Raw genomic sequence first — 21561 nt, 5'->3', positions numbered from 1 at the left:
AATGTTAGTATTTTAGGCCAGTACATGTAAAGAGACAAAACATCCCAAAATCTTTCCCTGTTTACAGAACCCCCTGATGACTCCAAGCTGAGAACAGTCAAGGGTTGCTGATATTACCTTGGCCTCCTCCACATATGGTGAGAACAGTCTTGGCCGCACATATATTCCAGCATTTTTTTGCCGCAGCCAGGCATTTGACTTTCCACCTTCTGAAGTTGGTAGCATGTCTGAAGGAGGAGTACTAATCAGGCCTCTCTTCATCTTTAAGAATCAAGAAAGAGTTTTACGGTTTTTTAAATACTAATATGGTAAAAACTTGCAATAAATGCATTCTTTACACTTTTAGCCTTTTGATAGATTTAAAGAACACAAAACCTAACCAGAAAAACAGTGTTACACATCTATTACTCTCAATGATAAATTTTAGAAGTTCATCCTTAAAATAAACAAACAAAACCAACACCCACCAATGCAAAAAAACCCTTCACACCTGAACACTGTAACATGCATAGATGTATTTGTATGAGACTACTGACTTACTGCATCACTCAGTACTTCACTGTTCATGGGTAAGATGTGCTCAATGCGGACAAAAGGTAAAAGTGGAGACAGGATCTCCCTCAGCTCCTCAATGTCAAGATCTCTCCTCTTCACACCTCTTTTATTCACACTGTGAGCAGTACCACTGAGTAAATTAGGCTCTGTGGGAAGGAACAAGACATGCTAAGTTTTCATCAGAAAGTTTAGAGAGGACAGCAGGAGGTACAAGGCTTACCTTACAGGGGAGATTAAAGAAAAGGAAGGCAAATTCTCATTTTATACCAGTAGGGCTCATCAGCACTGTTCTACAAAACTAGCAACTGAACAGGGCACTTGGTGCTATGGTCTAGCTGACAGGGTGGTGGATTGGTCAAAGGTTGGACTCCATGATCCTGGAGGTCTTTTCCAACCTAAATGATTCTATGATTCTACCTCATGCCTTAAAATCTTGTACGAAGCATCCACAGAGACAGGTTCAGTTTACACCAGCACGGGTCATTGGCACAGCTGCCAGCTTCAAAGTGTAGGCCAGGCAGAAAATACAAACATAGCAATTGCCGTAAACATTTGGAAAGCTCTATTAAGACCTATGCCATGAAAGCAGTAAAGCAGTTGTACTTCCCTGCTAGCAGCTCTCCCAATGACTCCACTGCAGCTCCTCTGCCTTTCCCCAGCAGTTTTCAAAGACACTTTTTATCAATTAAGGTCTGAAGAGTCCTCAGGGATACATTATTCTAGCATCCTTGTGTAACCCACCTCAGTAACATCGTGTCAAGCCCTCTCAAATTGCTCTCATGGTCACAGGACACCTATTTGTACCAGAAGTGGCATCTTCCAGGAGACAGCAAGATGACCATGCAGCCACATGTGTATTTTAGGTATTGTGCCCAACCTGCATGTGACTGACTAGCTTCCCTCTTTGAGGAAACCTCCTAAACATATCCACCCTGCCTCAGTACATGCAGCTCAAGTTTTGGCCACCTTACAAGTTTTAGCTCCTTACATTCCCCAATGCTTTGTGGCACTGATACCATCACACATTCAGAGCTGCAATACAAGCAGTGCCACTGAGGCATTTAAATGAAGTTACTGGACTAAATCTGGCCCTAATCTCACCGAATTTGGCGTCGCCATTATTTCTGCTTTTGCTTATTGTGTTTTCTCTTGATCCCAGATAAGAGATGTGAGCTGTTTACTTAATGAATGCCAGAGCAAGAAGCTGTGCAGTGATCCCAAAGGAGCAGCTTCTGCCCAAGCCCAGGTCTGTTACTGTTTAACTGGCTCCATTATGTTCCAGTGTGCCCTAGGACAAACACTTGGGAAATCCTGTTTTGGAAATAGGTAAATACTTACTCAGGACACTAGAAACACATCCTTTAACTAACTTTTTGTTGCATTTCATAAAACATGTCCATGACAAAGCAGCTGTGTTGCAAGCAGTGACAGTGGATTTCAGAAGCATGGCCAGCCCTCCCAAGGCAGTAGTTACACCAGTACTGCTCTGTTTTTACTCAGGCAGGCTCTTCCCTTTCTGCTCCTCTTCTGGCACTATGGGGTTGACACTTCATAGTGCAGATGAACTACAAGATTCTTGCATTTGTTATGTGGGACATACATGTTTAACCTACTTCCCATATCCAACATGTGTAAGATTGCTCTTGAAGTTACCATTGTAGCAATAATGTGCATCCAGGTTCATAAAAATACATTTACATCTACTTTAGGGAAAACACTGGTGCCACTTGTTGGCTTGTTTCTCACTACCACAGATTCCTGTCAGAGACACACACTCAAACTGAAGTGAAAGGCTGACACAGTAAACTAAGAGTAAGACTACTGTGAGAAGCCTGCATAACAAGATACCACAGAGGGTTTTTATTTGATGAATTAGTTACAAGAATAATTCTGAGACAACAGGAAGCCAACAAGATTTCAAAATCCGACAGTCATAGAGGTTGAAAGGACCTCTAGAAGTCTGGATCAGTCACCACCAATGTCCACACCTCCCAGGTAAGGCACAACACATTGCCCTTCACTGCATCCAGCTGGGCAACCTGTGCCAGCGTCTGACCACCTGCAGAGATTCTTGTATTTCAGCTGGTGCCTCTCTGCCTCTCACCTTGTCCTGGGTGCAAAGAGAAAAGTGCTGCTCTATTTTCTTTGCTTCCTGCCATCAGATATTTATAGACTCTGCTAAGATCCCCTCTAAGCCTTTTCTTCTTCAGGCTAAACAATCTTATCTCTCTCAGAATGCCGTGTTCTCATTTTAGATACCAAAACCTTTAAAGAAAGCAAGAGCATTCGCTTTGTTCTGACTATGGACAATGTAGATTCATTTTCCCTAAGACTCACCAAACAGAACTGCCTTAAATTTTGTTTTATTTGGTTTAGTACTGAACGGTTTAAAGGATCCTCACCTCGATCTGCTATCCTCTTCATCAACTGGTGTTCTCCCCATTTAATCAGATATTTCAGAATATCTTGTTCACTTGCCTGTAGAAAGAGGAAGTCAGTAATCTGTACATGCTTAATGTCACATGCCCACACACACACACAAAAAAAAAAAAAAAAAAAAAAAGATCACAGGTCTTTTCCAGGTCTAAAGAAACACAGTTGTACCTAAGCATGAAGTATTTGCACTTTATGATCTGCTTACCACTTTCTCCTAATATTTTAAGCTGTACTACAGGTATATAACACCATAATTTCTAGATTCATATTACTTACTGAATCCCTATGAAGAGGAAGTTTTGTACAGAAGGAAAAGTTTTATTTAGTAAGTATGGAAACTTACAGTTGTAAAGTTTGAATTACTAAATTTAATTAAAAGGGGTAGTTCTACCTCTGGGCATTTCAAGCTTTTGTTTAACATTAGAAATTCACCAATATAAGCTCTCATGGAAGATCAACAATCAACTGTAATTTCTGTAATGCTTCAAGTTAACAAAAGTTTTAAAAACCACTTTAAATAATCTCTAGCACTTAATCCTTTACAAAAAAGGAAGATTGAGATGCATGCATTAAAAAAATCTAGTAATCTTTAAGCTATTAAGGGGTGGTCATCATTATAAAGATATCTCTTCTGAAGAGCAGTGGCAGCAAAAATCCAGAGTCTTTCTGTTGGCCAGTACAGTTCTCTCTCCCTAAAACCACACAATCACTGAAGGCAAGTCACCAAAAAAAAAAAAATTGTGCAATACTTGTCAGAGACTGTATTTTTCTCTCTCCATGAAAATAAATTGAGTTTTCTGAACCATTTCTAGTTTATTAGCTCCCACTGCCCCAAATTAGCATGTGTTGTTACAGCAAAACTAGTCCCACCATGTAATTTTATAAATCTCTTAAACAGGCAAGACAAATGTTAGATTCAGAAATGCTTTGTTTAAAATAATTTGCATGCATTTATAAACTATTGTCAGACTTCCAAGCAACAGCATATACCACATTTGGGTTGTGTTACAATCCAAGAACAAAGCAATTTTCTTAATCACTATTTCCATTTAATTTTTTTACATATTATAGAAGGAGTGCTTAGTGTGTACAAGCCCTCTTCAGCCTACAATTTAAAATCAACTGCTGCCAAGCACTTCCAATCATGGAGGAGCACATCCTGCTGGTTCTGCAGGAGAGCTGCACTGTGCACTGCAGGTTACCTGCAGATAGTCAGACTGGATGGCTGTGAGCAGGTGGTCCTTGCTGAGCTCGTAGAAGACCTCTGAAGTCATGACCTGGGTGAACTCCTCACAGAGGAAATGCAGCGCCTGCCTGTGCACCCACTTGGAGCCGTAGGGCTGAGAGCTCCACTTCAGAATGGCAATCAAGGTGTCCAGGGAGATGCTCTCAGCAATAATATCTTCACAACCTACCAAACAAGGGCAGCAATCAACAGTGCTGTTACAGAGGCACTTTCACCCTGAAGGAACAATACATGTGGCTAAATCTGTAGTAGAAAGGGTTATGTACACTCAGTGAAAGTAAAGACAGGTGCCCTGCAAAACAAGGTTGTGTTTTGACTAAAAGTACAATAATTTTATGATTCCAACTATACAGTTATTCACTTTTTTAAGGCACATGAAGCATCATGGCTGCTGGCACATCTGGATAAACAACTGGAAAGCTATTCAACCCAATCAGAACCCCCTTTGGTTATCTGAGTGTTTAACATCTTTTAACATTGAGAATTTGAGTCACTATTGCTCACAGCAGATTCACAGAAACCCATGAATACACAAAGGTGGGATTTTTGCCTGTATCACTTTGGTCATGGACCCTCCTGAGACAGACCATGTAGAGGAGAAGAAACACAAGCTGGAACAGTGCTGGTACTCAGCTACTCAGTACAGGATGAGGGCAGCAAAGCATCATTTTCTGGCTCATAGAAAAGGCAGGAAGCAGTGGACAGCTGCTCCAGGCACCACGATGGCCTCAATATCCAGCAAGGCACAGAGGGTGCCAGGACAGGCTGCACATTCTCTGACAGGGAAGCAGAAGGGAGGCAGATTTATGAGAGTCTGCTACAGTTTCTTCCTACCCACCGCTTTGCTAGGATTTACTCTTTCATGGAGTACACATCTTCTGAAGGACAGAGAGTACAGTTAAAACTCCTGAAGGGAAATGGAGCTGGTTTGGAAGAAATGGGGAAAGACGTGCTGTAGGAGGGCTGAAAACAATGGGAACTTGGGACTAAGGAGTTAAGACAGATGATACCACAATGTTGATAACTTCAAGTCACCAACAGCACTTTGTTGATTTCATCTGTACATCTGGTTTAGCACAAAGATAGCAATTTAAAGAAAAAAATTCTCAGAATTATACATTCCAGTCTCAACCCACTACAGCCACAAAATTACAGTTGTGTTTATGCCTATAAGAGGAGCCTAGAGAGTTCAGAGCTACATGGCTACACTGCAATTTTACTTCTTGTACATCATCATTTTTCTCTCAAAGATACCTAAAAACTAAACTTTGTTGTTTAGGGATGTGTATTGCATTACTGAGCTCTTGAAATAAATTGAGAAAAAAAGTGTTTAGCACAGTAATCTCAACCCTAGTCAAGCCAAAGACAGGTCTCCTGATGTACATATTTTGGTACTGGCTGCATACAGATAAAACACACTAGCAACAATTCACAGAAATAAAAGAAAAATCTTACTTTTCTACATAGGGCAGCATACAGACTATAGTAATATATACAGAATATATATTCATTCCATTTCCATCATAATAATGTGAAAGCTATGGAGTAGGTAGTAACAAGTGAACAAGCTTCTTCAAGTAGGAGGGAATCTTGTCAAAGGAGCTACTACTTAGAAGTAAAGTCACTAAAATGGGAATTTTAACAGGAGGGTTAAGAAGGCAGTAGAAAGCACAGTTTAAACATGAGACTGGTTATAAATTTACCTGTCCTATTAGACACACATATTTGTACCCAATGCTATAACAACCACAATGTGGTAATTGTAAGAACAATATTCTACCAATAAAATTTTCTAAGCTCTTCAGGAATATGCCTGAATGTATACACAATTTTGGACACAATCCTTATTAAATTTCTAAAGCAATTTATAAGAGTAATGTCTGTCCCTGAACAGTAATGCATTTTACATCAGTTCATACTTAAACCAAACTTTCCTCAACAAGCAGCTGGATGATTTTTTTTCATACGTGTGATTCACCCAAGAAGAGGAAGAGTGAATGCAGCCACTGACAGAAGGGCTACCCAAAGCACACACATTTGTGACCCATGCAGCATTACACTGTGCATCCCCAGACAGACTCTCCATTTGCTTCTGACAAAGGGGTGAGTGGTGAGTCAGGTTTCAACACAATTGCTTTGTCCTTCACCATTTCCATCCTGAAATAGTATGGCACTTCTCAGAGCCACCTACCTTTGTGAGGTTACATATATCATTACTACTGCTAGTAAGAACAGATGCCTCACTATAGATACTGATCTCTAACTTGCATGGAAGCACTGGCCTTAAGTGAGCAGGGCACAGGCAACAAAGCTGGGCTGGAGGCACTTGGAGCTTCCCTCCAGTCATCACTAGTACAGGTAAGAGCAGAGGGATGAGAACTGTTCTGAAATACATTCCCTGGGCTGAGGTACAGGTCAGTGAAACTGCCCTCTCCAGAAGGGGGAATTCCCCAGATTCCTAAAGGATGAAATCTTAAGTCTTAAAAAGTTCTGGTCAAGAATCTGAGAAACAGCCTTAAACAAACAAACAGTAAGAAACTAAACCATTCAAAACCCAACTTATCATCAAAAAAAGTTCAAAATACTTCAGCATATGTCAGAAACACAGAGTAAATAAAGTCTGAAGCTTTCCACTTCAGGATCCATTTTTATCCAAACAGCAAAGGGCTGACATTGCATTTAACTTTGTCATGTGAGTCTCTCTCAGCTTTCCTTCTGGGGCTCAAGAAAGGAAAATGTTCAGTTAGCAGCAAACCTGGCACGTGAATGAAAGCGGTGACTAGCTGCAATTTGTTAAGAGAGGAGTTTGACTCCATGAATAAGAAACAAAACAGTTTGAAACCATTATTTAGGGTCATCTGCACTCAGCCTTCCCCTGCTAAATCCTAACACAATTTTTTGCATGCAATTATTCTGCTTGCATGCAAGCTGACTTCAGCAGAAACTGCATTTCCCTGAACTCTGAACATCACACAAAGACTGCTCCATTTCAAAGGCAGTAAACGCACACACTGAAATCAGTCACCAGGAAACTCACACTACAAGAGCAGAGACTTATCTCAAAATTAATGCCATTCCTAGTATTTCATCTGACATTTCTTTTTGAAGTAAAGATGCCTGCCCCCTGAAAAGACACCAGAAATGCAGCTACAAAGATCTGAGCAACACCAATTCATAGAAACAGTGCATAAACTCAGTCTCAATTCTTCTGTCAAGTTCAATTATTGCACAACTAACAATAATATGACATCAGGTGAAAAGCTCACTAAGGACGACTAGCAAATTAAAGTCTTCTTCCCAAGTAATTTTAGCAATGGGTCAGAAGTGTGGGATTATTAAAAGTATTTCTTCTGAAGTAAGCATACGGTAATAATTTAAGCAGTTTTTGAGCTTTTAAATAAATTGGGGCAACCCAATTCTAGCTATGGAAGGAATCCAATTTCCTTTCTTCTTTGGCAGAGGTTTTTTCTGCTTTAACAATCAGCCACTTGGCAAAAAAAGTAGTCATCTAATAGCCACAATATTGCTCTTCAGAGTGGAACAGAGCATTTTTTCCTGTGAATATTATTTTTTAATACTCAGGCAGCAACAACCAGCCCAAGATCCATTTGCAGTGTCCCACAAGCTTCTGTGACCATCACTACCCTTCAGAGGTTCAAACTAGAATCTACAAAAGGGAAAGATAACTGTCACATTTTGCACAAATGAGGCTATTCCATGCACTCCTTTTGCTGGATGCCAGTGGAGCCTTAAACCATCAGGTCCCGGCTGCTTCTGCAGTTCTTTCCCCAATGCAGCCCCACAGCTGGAGCCCATGTTTAGCACTCTAGCTAGTGGCTTGGGATCAGGACAGCTGACAGACCTCCTGAAGACAAGTCAACTGCCTTCAACAATTAGCAAAAGTGGCATTGAGCAAACCTTTTACTACAAAACTGTTAGCTTGATTGAGCTCATTCTGTAGTGAAGACTTTCCCCCTAAACTTGTGCACACCAGTGGAGCTAATGAAAAAAAGTAGTAAGAATTCATCTTAACACTGAACTGAAATCCAGAAGCTATTCAATGTTTTTCAGGTTTGTCACATCAGGAGAGACCATGCTGGCAATCACAGGAACCATCGTTTTTGAAGGTGTATTTAATACTGCTGCCATGGGATCCCTGGCATTTCAGCCCTCCTATAACCAAGAGTACTTTTGATGTCAGGCAACACCTGTTTCTAGATCAAACAACGTACTAATGAATGTAGCAGAACTTCCAATAAAGTTTCTAAGTTCTTGTACTTGTCAAGAGTAAACTCGACACCTAAAATAAAAGCGAAGTAAAGGAAAAAGTCGGAAATAGAGGGGGTTTTTTTGCCAATCTTCTTAAGAAATCTTCTTTTAATCAGATGACAGAAAAAGTTCCCAGGCAAAACTATTTCATAAGGTCCCAGTATCCAAAAGCCTATCACAGCAAAACATTCTGTACCTGCACCTCAGTGGGACTACTCATGACAGTGGGTAACAGGGCCAAGATGCAGTAAAGGATTCATATATGCAATACAGCTATCTATTAAAACTAATATGCCTGAAATCCAACTTCCCTGCAACAGCAGGGCAGTCCCGTAAGACTGGAAGTGGGGAGTATTTTAACAGTCTGTGATGAACAGGACTAGGGAACTAATTTCATTTTAGTAACTGTACTACAAAAGAACAAGGGATAAGTGATATTAAACCAAATCTTTGTGAATCAATGTGTTAAAATAATTGCACCAGTAGAGTTGATAGACAGCAGTAAGGTAGCACGAAGACAGAAAAACTGCAGCAGAGGGCAGAAACAGGCAGGCAGAGCACAGAAACATCCCACTAAGGATGAGCCCTCCTGGAGAGGGCTCTATTGCTCATAGCCTCTGTGGAACCCCTGAAGAGTTCCACTTCTGACAGTAAAAATTACCTGAGCACCCCTAAGAGCAGTGACAGTCCTATTAGGTACAAATAGGCTTTAGTATGATCAGCTCTATTGACCAGATATGCTTGCTGATTAGCTCATTTACTCAAAACAGTTCATTGAAATATTCATTTCAGTTTCTCTTGAAAGATAAGTGACACCCCTCAGCTAAAACAAATCAAGATGAAGGCAGAGGAATTTCTAGATAAAGGTTGTCCTGCTTCACTTGGATGGTAAAGATTCATTGCACATACTCATCACCATCTTCACCATAGGGAAATTACCTATTAAATCACAATAGTCAGAAAAAGAAGTATCACTGTGTTAGGAATGGGAAAATTTCCATGGAAATAGTCAAAGCTGAATCATCTGCTGAAACTGAAGAAAAATTACAACATCAGGATACTTAGAAAGGTCCCTGAAGACAAATCAAACTAAAATCTGTTGAAAATAAAAACAGTTGATCAGAAGCTTTAAAATACATCAGTTTCACTTGACAGTGTGAAGTGAGTTACAAACACCCAGGCAAAACTGAGTGGAAGTGAGAAAAATGAACTGGAAAGAGAATCCAGACTTAACATAATAAGCCCAAAATATTTTCCACAAAACCAGGGAGACAAGCCTTCACAAGTTCACAACTGGCCAGCAGGAGTGAACTGAAACAAAAAACTTCAGCTGAGGATGTGGAAATCTAGAGAAGAAACCTAAGACATCAGCTCCTGCAAAAGCCAGCTGATGAGATCAGTCAGTACTTGGGGAGAACTGGACACCTGCTGCACCACAGAGTGGAAAAACACTGCCAGAGATCCAGGCTAAGAGATGATGTCAGGTGAACTGCCTGCTCAGTGACCTCCAACACCTACACAAGGCTGCCTCCTCCCCATCACTCTGCATAACACCTGCAAGTCAGATGTCTGAGTGCCAGCTTCCAGCACAGAAGTCTCCTAGCTGTGAAATCAGGCAATAGGATGGACACTACTGAAATTAAGATTTCCCATCTACCTCATGTTAAGTATGATACAAACGAGGACAAGATGCTACAAGTAAGTCAGAAACAAGAACAGTGGCCATGATTAAAGCACATCTTTAAGTGATCTCAGTCACGTGCAGGCACACAGCTTTCCCTGACCAAATAAGCTTCCTTTTAATTTTGATTATAAGATTATACCAGAATAGTTCTTCCATGTCTGCACAGTACCAGTGACCTAAACATGAACTCTGCAAATTAAGTATGATTCTGATTCCACTGGCATATACAGATCTACACAGTGCTTACTACTTTCTCCTGTAGCTAGGGAACGCAGCACCAATTTGTAAAATCCTAATTAGGTGAAGTTAACATCTAGAATTTCAATATCTGAAGGAGTGCCAAACCTACATTTTTTAGTATTTGATAATTAAATAGATTTCAACACTTGCTGATTTTACTGCATTTCTCCCCTGTGTAACAACAGCCCCACCCCTCAATCTCACTACTTTTGCAGTCAGAAAGGGATTTACTATAGAAAGAAGAAAACCTCTGAATGCCACTGCACCCCTCTACCTGCTCCCTATGACCACCCCCAAAACACTACAGCTCCAGTTCATCCAGAGGGCCACGGCACTGAGCCTGCCCTGCTGCACTCTCGGGCTCCAGCCACTCAAGTGTGCTGCTGAAGTGAAGCCCAGAGCAGCTCCTGCTGCTGCCTCAATTATCACTCTCCTAGAGGTAGCACTGGGGACAACTTCCAGGAAAAAGCACAGATCTTGTTACCACTGACTCATGGGTTATACATTCCAGAGCAGTGCACCACTGAAAAGAGTGCCAGTTTAGGACATGCTGATGCAAGTGAGCTCAACTTAAAGTGAGCAGAAACAAACTCAACACCAAATAAAATATCAGCTCATTTTTCAGTATTTACTAACATATAGATAGGAAAATGGCTTTTATTTTCTAAGTTTACCTAAGTTTCTATGGAAAATTCTCTATCTGCCATTGCTATTCTGTTTTGCTATAACTGACACTGCTTCATCAGAGCACCTCCACATCACAATTGTTCCAGTTTAGGTTTCCCATCTGAGGAAAAGAATTGCACCCTCTTCATTTATGAAACAGTGCATAACTATTCAGTGTCTCACTGAGGGTTTCATTCACTAATTCTCTCATTAGTATTCCCTGACCACATTAAATCCATTTAGCACATACCAAAACTGAGAAACTCCATCACATCTTTAATTTCAACCCATTTTCCTTTCTGGCTTTCAGCTGATCTACAGAGTTGTTCTCAAGTACTATTAGCTTGTGCATATCATGTAGAAATTAACTTAATACCACAGCTCAATTATAGTAAAACTTCTTGCCTGTTCTGAAACACACTGAGAAGGAAACAACAGAAATAGGAAATATGCAGACAGAGAAGAGAGGATCTGAAGGAGTGCCATGATGTTGATCAAAGTACTGGAGAACTCAGCCTACAAGGAAAGCCTGAAGGAAGTTAGGTCTCTTCTCCCTCAAGAACAGAAGGCTCAGGGGACCTTGTCACAGTATTGCCAGACCCTGAGCTGCTGTAGGGCAGCTATAAGGAGGACAGAGGTTCTCTTCTCTAAAGAAGCCACATGAAGGGGCAGCAGGTATAAATTGCACTAGAAAACATCTCAACAAAAAAGGATTTTGCAATGAGGACAGTCACTTCACCAGGACAATCTCCCCAGGGACACACCACTGGTGGTTTTTAAGAAGTGATTGGACAGAATGCTGGACAATCTCACCTAAACTCACTTTCTAACTTGGATAGGTTGGATCCCATGATCTTTTGAGGCTCCTTCTAACCTGGGCTGCTCTGGGATTGGATGATTCTGAGGCTAAGAACAGCTCAATTGCATCCTGTAGAATGTTGCCTCAGAAAACACATCCCCTTCTATCTGTGCCAGTTTTATTGCAGTACAATTATTTCAGCTTTCAGCACAATCTGAAAATTAGTTTCCTAATGGCAAACTCCACATGAGCTACAGTAGTTCTATTAGTTTCTCATATCCTTATCACTCTCAGTTTCATGTAACTATTCAGAGAACTCATTAGAAATATGACCTCTTCCTGTAGTGCTTATACCGCCCTTTCCTGTCCACTCTTTATCAAGTTTCCTATTTTACTCAGAACTACTTTACAGCTTACAATACAAGGTTTCAGGCTTGTCAAAATTAATCTGACAGCTAGATGTACAGACCTACTGTAAAAAGTTACTTTTGTTAAAAAAAATTAAACTAATTTAAACAAATTATGTTGCTGATATATCAGTGAGTTCCATTTTCCCTTTCTCAGCTCAAAAGTAAAATTCTTATTCCCCATCAGCAAGGCCTGAGGCAATTCTCATACTTCATTATGTATCATATGGCCACTGAACAGCTCAAACACCAACAGACAAAACTGCAGGCAAAACTCCTGCCACCACAAGAAGCACCATTAGTGCACTGATCAGTGCTTGGACACCTCACCTCAGATTACAGTAATTCAGGTCAGGAGGTTGTATGTAATCAAGATTTGAATAATGGAAGCAGTAAAACTTTCTAAACTTTATGTCTGAAAATACTGACTGACCCTGCCTTTAGCTCTGTTCATAGAGCTGACATTAAAGACCTAAGACTACTGCAATTAAGCTGCTAAAGTTTTCCTTCCAACAGCAAGACTGCAGGGTTGGTGTCTTTGAAATGAACCACAGAAATAGTAATTCAAGTTTACCACCCTGTTAACATACACGGACACTTCCTAACAAGTCTAAATATTTCCTCCTCTTAGCAAGGATCTCTCTGTAGTTTACACCCAAAAAATGGATTACAGAAAGCAGATAAGCATTAGAAATATCAGGACCAGTTATACATACTAGATAAAATTAACATGCTTCAACAATGATGTGCCATACAACTAAATCTCTTGCACGACATTCCTTCAGTCCCTAGAAAATAGATGCATTATTGACAACTTACAGATGGAAAACAAATTCCATTTCTAAAGGAACTGTCAGCCACTGACAGCTGACAATAAGCATCCCTACACCGCAAAATTGCTAAAACTTGTTCTAATGAGGTCATACATTCTACAATGAGGGCAGTATTACATACCTTGTGCAAGCATGTTAAACTCCAAGAACAGTGCTATGTGATAAAGCTCCATGGCTTCTTCAGCCCTAGTCATGTTTAGTTTTCCTGCTACAAGAGCCTGAACTTCACTTAAACTGCCCACCGAAGGACTGGAGTGCAAAACGGAGAGGTCTACCACATCTGTATACATACAGTTCAAAATGACCTTAGCATATTTTTTTGGTATGATAGATTCATCCAATATAATTCTAGTTGGAGTCCGTAGAGTTCGGTCTGTGATTTCTTCACCAGTTCGTATCCTTCTCTGCAGCAAGTGGCGGAAAAAGGGAGACCGTGATGAAATAATAGCTTTGTGTGCTCTGAGCTCCTCATCTAGACAGTTCTGACTTCCACCAAAAGTTTCAACCAAGTCAGAGTTGGATGAAAAGCTAAGAACCACATCGTAGTAGCACATATAATCAAACAGGGCACGCATGTCAACATCTAAGGAATTGGGTGTTCCAAATTCTTCACTAAGCTGCACAAGAATATCAACGTTTTGGAATCGCGAATCCTCCATTCCAAACTCGCCCGTATAAAGGTAGTGTAACAAAGCAGAAAACATAGGCATATCTATGCCAGCTGTGTTAATATCCATTATTATTTCTGCCCCATACTCTGGTGAGGAAGAAAGCAGCGTCTTAAAAAATGGACATCTTGCCGCCAATATCGCACGATGCACAGGAAAACAAGTTTCTTGAAATATTAAATCTACATCGGTACAATATTTGTATTGATAAAGTTCAGCCATGTCTTTTTGTAGCGTCCTGGCTTCTGGTCTTGCCAAATTAGCTTGTAGATAAAGTTCCTTTAAGGCTGATGTTCCTTCGTATTCCTCTACCAACGCGTTAACATCTCTGACATCCCAGCCTGAGAGGAGCTCCCGCATCTGCTTGGCGTGGTCGGCAGAGCGGCTCGATTTCCGACGCTTAATGAATTTCTTCTTGAGGGTGGCAAGGCCAGAGGTTTTCTTTTTCTTGTCTTGAGGTTTCTCGTGGCCATGGTCAAGGCTATACAGCTTTGATTCACAGCCAAAACCTTGATGAGAGTAGGATGATGTCCCTAAAGGCAAAAAGAAAAATTGAACACTTTTATTCTTTATATTTAAAAGGAAGGGCCATAACACCTAAATACTCCATCAATGATTCTGAAAGTTATACAGTTCTTCCTTCTCCTCACATCAGATAATTTCACAACTGAAGCCTTTTCTGGCCATTAAGAACAAAGCCTTTTATTTGCATCTACAAAGTTTGTAGTTTGCTGGGTTTCAATGTGTTTTGGTTTGGTTTTTAATGTTTGGGGTTTTTGTTGTTTGTTTGGTTGGGTTTTTAAAAAAACATACTCAATTTTAAGAACCAAGCAGTGCCAGTTGATGTAGCTCTATAGCATATGGTACACTTATCTAAGTAGGAAGAGAATACTGCAATTTTGACAGTAGAAGTGTAATTGTATTAACTTTTTCAAGGCCTAATATCTCAGTGAAATACTCACAATCCCCCCTTCAAAGTGTTTTCAAAGTCTGTTCTAGCATTAAGTGTCACTAAAACAACAGACACATACCTGGTATCAGATAGCTACAGTCACAACAGAAGAAGAGAGAACACAGTACCAAAACACTCAGGGATTATTTACAGAGATAATTTAGAAAGAAAAGTAAAAATCCTGTCGTGCAATAATCAAGTAATGCCAAAGTCAGACACATAAAATGGATTCCTTTCTACAGAACTACAAATACTCATTTGTGCATACACACCATCAAAAAAAATATGGAGAATGGAAATTTTACTGTATTATTGAACATTTCCTGTGAACAGAGCATTATACAATTAAAGTATACATATAATTATTTTTCTTCTCAAAAATAATTTATAGGGAAATTTTATTAGGAACTAATACTGATAGCAATTGAGGAAAAAAGGAATTAGAATCTGCACTTCAACAAGTAATGGACAACCAAAGTAGTGTTTTAGGGGGGAAAAAGGGAGTTAAAAAACCATAGCTTTAATGTGAGAGTCATGCTCTGTTTAAGGGTTATTTTCTAATTCAAGTTTATTTACAGAGCTTTCACTCTAAGCCAGATGGTGAAGAACCTCAAACATGATAAGAAAAAAGGAAGTACACAAACCAAACTCCCACTTCTGGACCAAAGAAGAATCAGAAGAAAACATTTGCAAATGCTACACAGATCAATAACAATCACAGGTTCATCGGAAATAGTATTTGTCTCTTTTCTGTCAGGAATAGTTCATGTTTCTGTTAGTACACTTGTGCAGCTTCACTATTTGTTAACTTTTTTTTAATCTTCCAAAGTCCACCCTAGAACCAGAACTTCTGGGGCCTTTTACAATGTGTTCTATCACTGGAGTCTCACAGCTCCACCTGTAACAGGCAGATTTGCTGTGATGCTGTTTTGCGATGCTGTTTTACAGTGATGTTATGGCCCAGTCTGACAAAACACAGGGCATTTAGTTACCATGTAATTTCAAGTATTTCCTGACCTTTGAAAGACACAGTACTAATTCAAAGCTGTATTTGAGACTAAGGTAGCTGTAGCAACCTAACAATTCTATAAATTGTTTTATTGTTTAAGCCTCAATAACTAAATAACTTACACAGTGGCTTTTACGTCAAGCTAATTAAAACTCCCACAAACCATGCAATGCAGTGGTTTTATGATTCTTCAATTAGTAAAAACTTTGAGAAAGAACTTGGTTTTATTTGAGGAAAGACATCTAACCATTTTATCCAAGTTTAAAATTTGCTTGATCATGCAACATGCTATTAACAATACTGAAATTTCAAGAAGTGAAAAGAATATCAATTTAAATGAAAATAATGGGAGTAACTCAAGACAACTTCAACAAAGAGCTTGTGCTGCAAAATCCACCATAAAAATCCTTCCACATGCTATACTAAATATGACAATGGAAAAGTAGAGCTTCAGCCTCCTGCTGATAGAGACAAGTGTAGAATTCCTCCTCCATTGAAAGCAGTACATTTCACAATAGAAGCATAACTACACTTTGGTCACTCTATAACGACAGATTCTCTTGCCAGAGAACATGCCAGATCATTTCTATTTGAAGTACGTTGGATTCTGATGGCAAATCTGAGTGCAGAACATTCTCTAACATTTCACTAAAGGAAAACTAGGACACGGCAAGTCTCAATTTCCTTCTTCCCTACAGGCTGCTGTGAGGTATTACTTGCACATGAATCACCACAAAATACTAAAACGCCATTCAAACCTTTGTGTACCCTGAGCTACTTAAAAGATTTAACTCTGGATGTACTGCAAACAGTGCTATTAACCCTTACCCACAGATAAAGCACTGCTACAAAAGCACCACCACACAACTGCTTTTTGTAAGAAACAGAGATGCACCATCATAGCCTCTCTGGGTTCACAACAGCTGCTGGCCCCATATCCCTCAAAGAAAATCTGGAAGAGAATGTTCTTGGGCTGCCTGTATTCCTTCATAAGGTAGCAGCATTAAAAGTAGGAAAAAAATTAATTATTCCTCAGCACTATACTGAAAGGTATCAATCTATTAAATGCTGTTCAAAAGCAATTGCTACTTCATGCCCCTAGACCATACCCAGCTAGGGACAAATATTTACAGAAACAGATGACTGCCAAGGAGAGCTGCTTGGGAACTTGACAATGAAAAATGGGATCTGTTTAGTTCTTTGCATGCCCACACATTATAATATCTAATTATAGAGCTCTATATAAAAAAGCAAACATCTTGAACAGATGTACCACCCTAGGAAATGGTGTGAAATCCTCCCCCTGAATGCTGCAGACAAAACAGCAAGAAGATGACTAATTAAGCTTTTGCTAAAACAAAAGCATTATTTCCAGTAAGTGCACTACACTATTTTTAGTGATTTATCTCCTCTTCATAAACTATAAGCAAACTAGGATGAAGTCAACTAACAATAGGAGCTCACACTATGAAACTACTGCGCTTTGCCCATATCCATTCTCAGACTTCAGCACTCATCCTACATTTAGCATGAAACACAGTGCAGTGCTTTAATGGCAAAGTAGCATGTCTAAAACAAACCTACAGGCCTAAATCCAATTTCCAGGAATAAGGCAATTAATACATATTATACAGCTATTCTAACTCTGTCCTCCAGATCTGCTTTAGGGCAGTGAATAGATCTAATGCCTTCTACATAAAAAACCTCACAACACAGACACTCCGCCCCACTCCCCCCTAACAAACAAAAACCCCACAACACCTAAACACCCAAACATGTAAAAGCTGATTTACCATTAAAACATTAGTATTAGCAAATGATGAAAACCTCAGCTATCAATTTTAGGATACACCTATTTTCTGCTGAGACAGCTACAAAAACCAATAATGGAAACAAAAATCAAAACGAGAAAGAGCCAAATGCCACTAAGTGAGAAGAAGAGATGTATCCATGTGATGTAGATAGCACACTCATGGAACCCCATAATATCAGGATATTTTCAGCAAGAATTTTACCCAGAAAGCTCATCTGCCTTCCCTAAGATGAGACAAGCACATGGTTTTAGGCTTTCCTCAAAAAGAGTCTCAGCCACAATTTCCCATAGGTTATGAGGGTCAGTAAATTCTTGTGACATACTACATAATGGGTTTCTACTTTGAGTTTAATAACAAAGAGCATCAACTAAACCTTCCACATATCATGTAGAAAGTTTCTTGGGAATTTAATGTAGCCTTTGGAAATCTCTTCAAATCTGCTCAAAAGGTGTTTCAGACTGCAAATCTGCCTGTTTCAAGGCCTCTAAGGGTTTCTCTTCACTCAATATAGGGGAAGATTAAAAAACACCAAGACATGTAAGAGAAGCATTTTAGCCACCTTTTAGAAAGCACATATGCAGACTGGAGCAAATCTTTTACTAGTTAGGTATGATACACTGAAAATACATAAACCCTGGAGGGGAACTTTACAGCATGAATATCCATGATGTTAGGACTAAAAGTTCTTCCTTGACATGCTGTGACAGCACACACATCCTTAAATGTAACAGTTTGTGATCTGTCCTCAAATGAGACAGACCTCAGAGCCAGGAATGCTATGAAAGCTGAGAAAAAAAGAGAAAATTTACAAAGTGAGTCAATTTTTCCTCTGCTAAGGATATCATTCTGCTTTCAACGGTGATTAAAAAGAGAAGTAACACTGAATATCAATAACTACTTATGCAGTGTTGCAAGCTGAAGCATAAAGGAGAAAAGCATTTATAAACTATTGATGTTATTTACTGCTAAGATCATTCTTCAGGCTGTCAGGGTTGAGTTTTTTTTAAGGAATATTTATCTTCTCAGAGACTGCCTTCTTTCAGATTCATAACATAGCTGTTTATTATTTATAGTATGACAGTACTTAGATCTACACTGAGGTCTCTTTGTACTAGACTGAAAAACACATAAAGGTAATGGCTGCCCCAGTTATGACTAGGATGAGAAAATACTTTCTTAAGGGCACTTCAACACATGTCTCCAGCTAAGCAAAGTCCTGGCTTGCAAATAACACTGTTATGACAGTAAGCACCCCCTTTCCCATTTACAGAAACAGGAAAAGGAAGAGAAGCTTATTTGTTACTTTAACAGGTTTATTACCAGAGATATCCCTTCTAGCAGTAGGGAGGTAATTCACTTGGACACAATGTCAATATTACAATGAATACTGATGATCAAGGCTTTTACATGCTCTGACACAGTTTGACAGAAATTCTGAGGAAGAGCAGAAAACAGTATGAGTATTAACAGAAAGTGACCGCTCTTGAACCAGGAAAACTAGCATGCATGGCTTAATTATAAAAAAGCTCCACTTATATTATTTAAATAATCTGGCAACTGTTTACTGGCAAAAGGCAGATCAACTCATTGCACACAGAGGCCAAACAGATGGACAGTACTGAATTTCATGCACGATTGAGCTTGAATGGATTCAAACTGGTGACCTAGAAAATAGCAGCTCTCCATAACATTTCTGCAAGCAAATCAAATCCAGTACATTCACAATCCACCAAGCCATTTATGAAAGTGACAAGATAACTGAAAAGAGTTACCTATGAATGTCTGTTGTGCCTGTGAATTTCCCCCTACCCTTGGGGAACACGAGTGAGGGTAGTTTGATGCATTAGCACCCATTTTCTTCAGTCACTCAGGCATTCCGCCTGCTGGCTCTTCAATGTATAATCCCATAATCCTTTAGAAATCTTCAATCCCAGGTCCAGCGTCCTGTTCCTCCATTTCTGAAGAACAAAAACACCAATAAGGTAACTTCATTATTTGTCACTAAATGTTACATGATTTAGATAAAACAAACTCAGCTTCCAGCACACAGTATTTTCATAAAATAAAACCTCAAACACTTTGAAGATACCCTTTTATTTGAATGATTAAACCAAGACCAGAAACATTGTTTACCCCACAAGAACCTGTAATGTTCCAAACTATTCACAAATCATATGATAAATTGCAACATGGAACAGGATGGCTATCAAATTTTTAGCTAAGAAATTTTCAAGGAGAACTTGGTCTAGACTAGGTATTCTCCTTTGACTATACCAAGAGCGACTTTTCATGCATGTTTACACCTATTCCCACATGGTTAAAAAATTCCAAATTGAATTATACTGGTTGAGAAAGCTAAATAAGCTAGTCCTGATGGAGATTATAACATCATTACTTATTTCAGCTGCATTTTTATTCATTATATTTACACAGTTCTCATTCATTACTGCTTTTCAAATTTAGAATTGAGAAGACCTAGAAGTACATTTACAATAGTAAAAAAAGGCATTTAAGGATTCATGAAAGGTTTTTTTGGCCATTTGAAAACATCTTTGAAATTAGTTCTGAGGTGAATTGAACAAGGATTCATTGCTAATGTACAACAAAGTCATTCTAATTTATTCCAATATTAGCAGTGTTAAAATATTAATACTGAAAAATAAAAATTACCACATGAAGAACAACTGTCATCTTGCGTCCCCTTTCAAAATACAAACTTGAAAATAAAGAATAACAGAAAGGTAAAGTCTATGCTAAGAATTTTTTAGATTCCCTTGAATATTGTGAACACATATGGATTTGCTATATGCTTTTGAATAGTTTTCCTTTCTTGGTAGTCTCTGGCATGTTAAATTGGCTAAGAAAGCAACATACAAGTGCATGTTTCAAAGTGCAGATCCTGGGGAGCAGAAAGTGAGAGACAGGCCAGGAAAAAAAGGCTGCAAATTGCTTTAGGCACAGAGGTGAGGGGAACAAGTGCTCCAGGATTTGAGGGCTGGGTACATGAGGAGGAAGAGTAGGGAAGGGTTTGAAAGCCATGTCTGTAAAGCCAGGTTATCAGGCAGAATTGCTGCTCTGGTGTGTGCATATCCCAGGGTGGCCTCACGCAGCTGCAGCCTGCTGAGCACCAGTGCAGCTCTGCTAGGGCAGGAGACACGACCATGAACCACCACAGCAGCTTTCCAGCAACGTCCAGGCCTGTAAATGAGCCAAGGGAGCTGCCATGCCTGCCCTCCCCAGCCACACAGCCAGGGCACCTCAACTGCATGGAATCTTGAACGGGCCTCCATGCAGATCCAGCTTGCTACACATCAGGAAACAAAGATAACACACCCTCCTACACGAACAGAAGCCTACTCAGGATGAAGACAGAGCCAGAGAACACACAAAACATCACACCAGCAAATACCGGTAAATCTTCTCAGCAAACACAAGGTGTTGGATTAGTTCAGTGTTAGCCATTGCATGCACTCATCTTCTCCCCTGTGCAGAAATAAGCTATTCAAAGATTACTGAATCCATATGGTGTGGATCTCTACTTCATTTCTGAAAAACTTCACTGACTTTAGAAAAAACACTTAGAAAATAAACTCATTAAAACAGTGAAGCTCCAAGCGATTTCTATACGCACCAAGAATATGTTCCTTAAATGTGGCATAAATTTCTAGATGGAATTAGTTACACCCAGGACAAACTTTGTGAAGGCAAAAGTCACCTTTCAGTTTAAATGCTAACTTGCTTACAGGTAAAGGCTAGCAACGTGAGCAGATATGCCAACAACTTCCCTTTCCTCACCTAAAATTGGACTTGGTTCATTTGGACTTGAGTCCTGAAATAATGCCATTGTTATTCCACTTTTCAGCTGTGGTGTGATAATTTGTCTACTGGATGTCTACTAATAGTTTTCAGTTCTTCCTGACACAGGAAAGAGCCCCGGAGCTAAGTGAAAGAGAGCAGAAAAAAAGAAGTGTTGGGCTTTTTTT

The 21561-nt window shown here is 39.5% G+C and overlaps 1 protein-coding gene across 2 annotated transcripts in view; it reads right to left on the bottom strand.

Moving 5' to 3' along the window:
* BTBD7 (BTB domain containing 7) overlaps positions 1 to 21561 on the bottom strand; it is a 53487-nt gene that overhangs the window by 15523 nt on the left and 16403 nt on the right. For both annotated transcript variants that reach the window (XM_074542441.1, XM_074542442.1), the window contains exons 2-7: positions 19351 to 19536; positions 13257 to 14336; positions 4194 to 4402; positions 2958 to 3033; positions 541 to 701; positions 118 to 261 (exon numbers count right to left, since the gene is read on the bottom strand). In XM_074542441.1, the coding sequence (XP_074398542.1) occupies positions 118 to 261; positions 541 to 701; positions 2958 to 3033; positions 4194 to 4402; positions 13257 to 14336; positions 19351 to 19432 (1752 nt within the window). In that variant the 5' untranslated portion in view covers positions 19433 to 19536. The remainder of the gene's footprint in view (positions 1 to 117; positions 262 to 540; positions 702 to 2957; positions 3034 to 4193; positions 4403 to 13256; positions 14337 to 19350; positions 19537 to 21561) is intronic.

This window comes from Zonotrichia albicollis, chromosome 6 (assembly GCF_047830755.1).
Source record: "Zonotrichia albicollis isolate bZonAlb1 chromosome 6, bZonAlb1.hap1, whole genome shotgun sequence".
NCBI classification, from domain to species: domain Eukaryota; kingdom Metazoa; phylum Chordata; class Aves; order Passeriformes; family Passerellidae; genus Zonotrichia; species Zonotrichia albicollis.
This window is presented reverse-complemented; position numbering and strand designations above follow the sequence as displayed.